This window comes from Plectropomus leopardus, chromosome 5 (assembly GCF_008729295.1).
Source record: "Plectropomus leopardus isolate mb chromosome 5, YSFRI_Pleo_2.0, whole genome shotgun sequence".
Taxonomy (NCBI): domain Eukaryota; kingdom Metazoa; phylum Chordata; class Actinopteri; order Perciformes; family Serranidae; genus Plectropomus; species Plectropomus leopardus.
The window spans coordinates 20164098-20170097 of NC_056467.1; the positions used below are offsets into that span (position 1 = coordinate 20164098).

Here is a 6000-nt window from a genome sequence, read left to right on the forward strand (position 1 = left end):
GGTTAATGTAAATTTGTTCATCATCTGCAAAGCTGTGGTAATGTATATTGTTGTTTTTTTTATTATCTGAGCCAAACCCCTCCTCAAGAAAACCAGAGGAGGCAACAATGTGGAGCCTTGCGGAACACTACATGTCATTTTTGTTTGCTCAGATGGATATTTACTAGGCCTGTTAATGTGACATACGATGTTAAGCAAAATCAGCAGAGTTGTACAGATGGGGATGCTGAGCATGTTGGTAGCATGTGATGTAGTTTTCCCTGTATAGGTGCCAATGAATCGAAATTAATCACATGCATTAATTTTTGCTCTGAAAGTATTAAATGCATTTGAATTCAGCTGAATTTTGGCAGATGAGTGAATCAGTGTATAGTTGAATAATTTTTATGACACGTACCCACCTGGACCAATTTCCCTCATTCAAATTTAATACATAAAAATAAATAAAAGAATAGAATAATAATACAAGTTTTAATGTCACAGGCACATGCTCACTCAGGCTGTGTGTGTTTGTGTGGTTTTTTTTTTAAAAGACTGTGTCACAGTTTCCCAGAATTGAAGAATTTGGTCCTAACACCCACTGAAAAGTCTATAAAGTGTGATGTTTTGAAATCATGTTTGTTTGCAGTTGAGGACATTGATCCCATTTAGCTGAAGATTAACTTTATATATATTGATAGGATTTGATCTATGTCACGGTGTATTCACCAGTTGAATGAGAATTAAATCTGTATTACAGTATAACATGACAACAGGTACACACATCCATAACCACTGACTGGATGAATAAAGATCAGTTAAACTCTAGGAGGCAGGGGTGGATGGTAGATCTCATAAAGCAATCCAGACTCTGTATAGTTGTTCAGTTGCCTGTGTTAAAATTAATGAGATGTTTACTTACTGGTTTTATACACCTTTTGGGATAAAACAAGATGATATCCTTTTTCCAACTAGTTTTTTCTCTATTTGTAAATGACTTTGCCCTACAATGCGATGATACGTACTAAACTGGGTATTTTATTGTACGTGGATGATATAATTTTACTAGTTGAGCCTGAGTCTAATCTACAGAATATGTTAAATACGGTTAGTGCATGTTGTGATAAATGGAAATTAGAAATAAATCAGAGGTATACACAAAGCATGCCTTTTTGACATGAATGTATGGAAAGTGTTTGGAGCGCTCAACTTTATGATGCATGTGTTTCCCCTGATATTCAATGATGGTACAGGGATATTGGGCTCAAAAGAATTTTAAACTTCTGACACTGCAGAATATAGGCATTAATGTTTGTTTTTTTTGGTTCATACATTTGCTCATATTTCAGCAAGTCCTGGGAGACATGGGCTGGGTACCAGGAGTGGTGTGGTGAAATGTTATTGTGAAACTGTCTAATTAAGATGGCATAGGGCAGAATAAATGAGAAGGTGTTTTGTGGAGAAAATTGCACAGCTCTCTATGGGCAGAAGAGCTTTGCTCAATAAACACAATGTGATTCACATGGAAATTATCTTTAATCGAAAAAATGTGCTCTTTCTTTACTTGAGGTCACATAATCAAAAGTGTTCCAAAACCTGTTGGTTGTTTGCCGTCCTTTTAAGGGTAATGATTGACTAATGATAGACTGAGCTGTCCTATTTATTTTTCTGCAATGCTGAGAGGAGCACAGTGATTTACCAGGAGGTACCTCAGTGACTTTGTTGACTGTGATCTGCTAATACAGGGTCTCACCATGGACCTGTACAAACTAGCTTTCGTCTTGGGAGCCCTGATCTGCACTGGTAAGTTATACTGGCAACTTTGAATGATAATAACGAATAGTTCACAGCTATATAAGTGTCATAAAATATTAAAAAAAATTAAGAAAGAAAAAACTTTGCTTCACTATGAGAGTACTTCATCAGGACAACAAATAAAAATAGATTAAAAAATAAAACGAAATTAAAAGTGCTACATCTTAACAGTGCAAACCTTTACAAACGGACAGATCACACAACATAAAACATAAAAAGCAATAAATAAAGATACATAATGATTGAGCACATATTGAATATGGCACCTGGGAATTTAATTATACTGTGTATGAGAGTGAAAGTTGCATGAGAGGTTAAATCATCATGCATTTGCATTCACACTTCTAATGCCCAGGGAAAGAAATTGTTTTTAAGTCTGTCTGTTCTCCTATAGCGCCTCCCAGATGGCAGGAGAACAAACAGTTCATCTCCAGGAGGAGTATTGTCCTTTATTATATTTCTGGTCCTGCTGAGGCACCGTGAGCTGGAGATGTCCTCCAGAGAAGGCAAAGGACAGCCGATGATTTTCTCAACTGTCTCTTTAACCTTTTGGAGGGCCTCCCAGTCTGCAGCTGAGCAGCCAGTATACCACACTGTGATGCAGTATACCAGCATGCTTTCAGTGGTGGAGTGATAGACAGTCACCAGCAGATTCTCCTTTGGCTTATTTTTACAGAGCAATCTTAAGAATTGCAGTCTCTGCTGGGACTTTTTAACTACTGTTGTAATGGTGGCAGTACAGGAGAGGTCCTGGGAGGTGGTTGTCCCCAGGAGCTTGAAGATAGAGACTCTCTCCACTTCCTCACCATTTATGAGAAGTGGGGCAGGATCTTCTCTGTGTCTCCTGAAGTCCAATACTATGTCTTTGGTTTTGCCAGTGTTCAGTTTCAGGGGTCTAACCTTACACCGTTTACACAGTGCAAGGACCTCGTCTCTGCAGACTCGTCTCCCCCAGAAATGACACCGACCGCTGTTGTGTCATCTTCAAATTGAATGATCCTGTTGGAGGAGTGGATGGGAGTACAGTCATGTGTGTACAGAGCATAGAGAAGTGGGCTCAGCACACAGCCTTGTGGGGAGCTGGTGCTAAGTGTGATGGTGGAGGAAGATCATTGAGGAAGTCTCCTATCCAGGCACAGATGGTATGAGGGAAGTCCAGGTTATACAGCTTGTCCAATAGTATACCCGGGATGACTGTATTGAATGTTGAGCTGTTTAACAATGAAGTGCATTCTTATATAAGTCCCGAAGTTCTCCTAGTGGCTTGTGGAGGACTATAGTGATGCCATCTTCTGTGGATCAAAACTAGGAGGAAAGATGGCTTTGATGTGCTGTGCCAGGAGTTTTTCAAAGCATTTCATAACCCCCGATACGAGGGCATCATTTAGACTACTGACTGCTGGCTTTTTGTGGGACAGGGATGATAGTAGCAGATTTGAGGATGGTGGCTTGTGTTAGGGAGATGTTGAAAATCGTTGTGAAGACCCCTGAGAACTGGTCTGCCCAAGCTTCCAGTACTTTGCCAAGGACTCCATCAGGTCCATCATGTCAATAACTTGTCTTCACCATTGTGTGTAGACTCTCTCCAGTTTGAGATAGTTTCACAGTTAAAAAAATGACAGTTACAAATATAACCAATTTTTTTATATTACTGTCACTGTCCTATTAGGCAGATGATCTGTGACCAAAAATCCTGCTCCTCTTCCTCCACATAGTACTGACAATTGCATTTGCAAGAATCACGAATACAACTAGAGCTGTGGGTTCTCTGATGCAGCTGTCAATCATTTCAGCCGAGTCAACTGCACTCAAACATGAAGCAGCGCTGATCAAATATGAATCAAGATTCTGTTACTGAACTGCCAATTTCTCACCTCAGATGTTTTCAGAAACATGAATTAGTGTACAGTTTGCTGTAAAATAAAAATGTTTGTTTCCAACATGGCAACCGGGTCACAGATGTTCTCATTTTATAGTTAAATTGTATTAAAATAGTTTTTGAAAACATTTAAGATGAGACCTAGGCAATGCAGTAACAAAATTTAGATTCATATTTAATCAGCGCTGCCCAGTTTGACCACAGTTCACAAGCAGTGAGTGACAAGATTGACAGCTGCTCTCTCTTCTTCTTGGCGAAAGTTTTCCATCATGAGCTAGATTTTCTAAAGCTGGGGGTGCAGAAGTTTTGTGTTCTTTACCACTTGAATTACAACACGCTCATAGTTTATTATTTAATTTTTGTCCATTCACGCCAAAATTAACTATTTACTAATTATTTATTAATTCTACTAATTAAATAAACTGCCTATGTAGGCTGTGATGATAAACACACAGTTTATTTGACAATGTATTGATATTTTTGTCTCTGATTTCAGGAAGTGCTACTGAGGTGGACAGCTACACCAAAATTGAAAGAGCACAGATTCGCTCACTGCAGAGAAAATATTACTCAGTAAACAATCTGACTGAGTGTGCCATCAAATGTGACACTGAAACTTTCTTCACATGCAGGTAAGTTCTCACTTTTGAAAATCCGACTTTCATCTTATCATCACAATTTCCCCTTCACATTTACGGTTCAGCATTTGGACCTGACACCTGCTGTGTTTTCACAGGTCTTTCACGTATAGTGAAAGGGACGACCAGTGTTGGACATCACCGGAAAACACTAAAACAGGGATGATTGAGCGTGGAAAAACCTCAACATTATATGAAAAACAAGGCACGTCCTTTTCTTTTTAATTATATATGCACCCCAAGGCCTTTTTATTAAAGGGATACTTTGCCTTTTTTCAACAGGCTTTGTATCCAAACAGTGTGGGAAGTATGTATAGATGAACTGTGGTAAATTCCCTCCATCTTACCAGTGCCTAGATATCCCTCAAACTGCACCAAATTCAACACTGCAAATCCTAAGGTCACAGGCAATACACCCTCCAAGTATGAAGTAGACTGGATGAAGGGTTCTAGAGATATGAAAATGACACATATACACACATTTATATAGAGATTCCATACTCTAAAGTTAGAGAGAAAAAAAGCTTGTTGACTCTGCAGTGCACTACAGTAAACTTGTCAACAAGCATTCCACCGAAATAGCAGGCTGATTTTATTGAATGATCAAGCATGCAATCCTGAAATTGTCCTTTGGTGTGTATTTCTGCTTGTCTAGAATACAGCCTGGAGTGCACATATGGAACAGGAAAATATTACAGAGGAACACAGTCCAAAACAGGAACTGGAAAGACCTGTCAGAGTTGGTCAGCAAGATACCCACACACACCCAAGTATGTATTCATGCAACTTTATGTCAATTTACACATATCATCATAGTTTTTTTATACAGTATCTTTTCATCATTTTTTTTCAATGTGTTTCTCGCAGCTACACACCGGAGGAATATCCCATGGCATACCTGGAGTCTAACTTCTGCAGAAACCCCAATGGAGACCGCGGGGGAACCTGGTGCTACACCACTGACCCAGACACTCGCTGGGAACACTGCAATATATCCCGCTGCACTGGTAAAATGTATTTATTTAATGGCATAACACACTATTGCTGTGTCTTAAATCACTCCCTATTCTCCTGATATATATATATATATACATACACTGATACACTGTATTATAATACAACAGAGAGGCAATGGTCTGTACTTGTTCCTTAACAGATGAGTGTATGCACTGCACTGGTGAGGACTACAGAGGAAACATCTCCATCACAGAAAAACGGCACATGTGCCAACGCTGGGACTCACAACTACCACACAGCCATGTATTCAACCCCAGCATGTAAGACTACAAAACAACACATCAGTTTTTAAATCAACCATCTCTCCATTGCTTTCCTAGAGCCTTATCAGTTTGCATTTAGAGCAAACACCAGTGGTGTATATCTAAAACAACAACTGAGCAGCTTACAGGAATGGGGCTTTATTCCTGGTAGACTGGTGTAATGCAAACAACCTGGAATTTAATGCTTCCAAAACCAATGAATTAGTCATTTTCAGGAGCTAAATAGATCATCCACTCTTTGTCATCAACAACAACAACAACAGCAACAACAACGAATTCAGCAAGTGGACAGCTACAAATTCCTGGGAGTGACAATTACCTCCACCTTGAAGGGAGGGGTACCAGCAATACCATTCTCAAAAAAAGCATACCATAGACTTCTGTTTTTAACCTATTGTAACCCTGCATT

General features: G+C 39.2%; 1 protein-coding gene across 1 annotated transcript in view; it reads left to right on the forward strand.

The window, feature by feature from the left end:
- The first annotated feature begins 1666 nt into the window (after window positions 1-1666).
- The window catches only part of LOC121943435, a 39513-nt gene continuing 35179 nt past the window's right edge, over window positions 1667-6000 (forward strand). Inside the window, 6 exon segments of the mRNA XM_042486958.1 lie at window positions 1667-1782; window positions 4170-4305; window positions 4410-4516; window positions 4967-5081; window positions 5179-5318; window positions 5468-5588. Coding sequence (XP_042342892.1) covers window positions 1734-1782; window positions 4170-4305; window positions 4410-4516; window positions 4967-5081; window positions 5179-5318; window positions 5468-5588 — 668 coding nt within the window. The 5' untranslated portion in view covers window positions 1667-1733.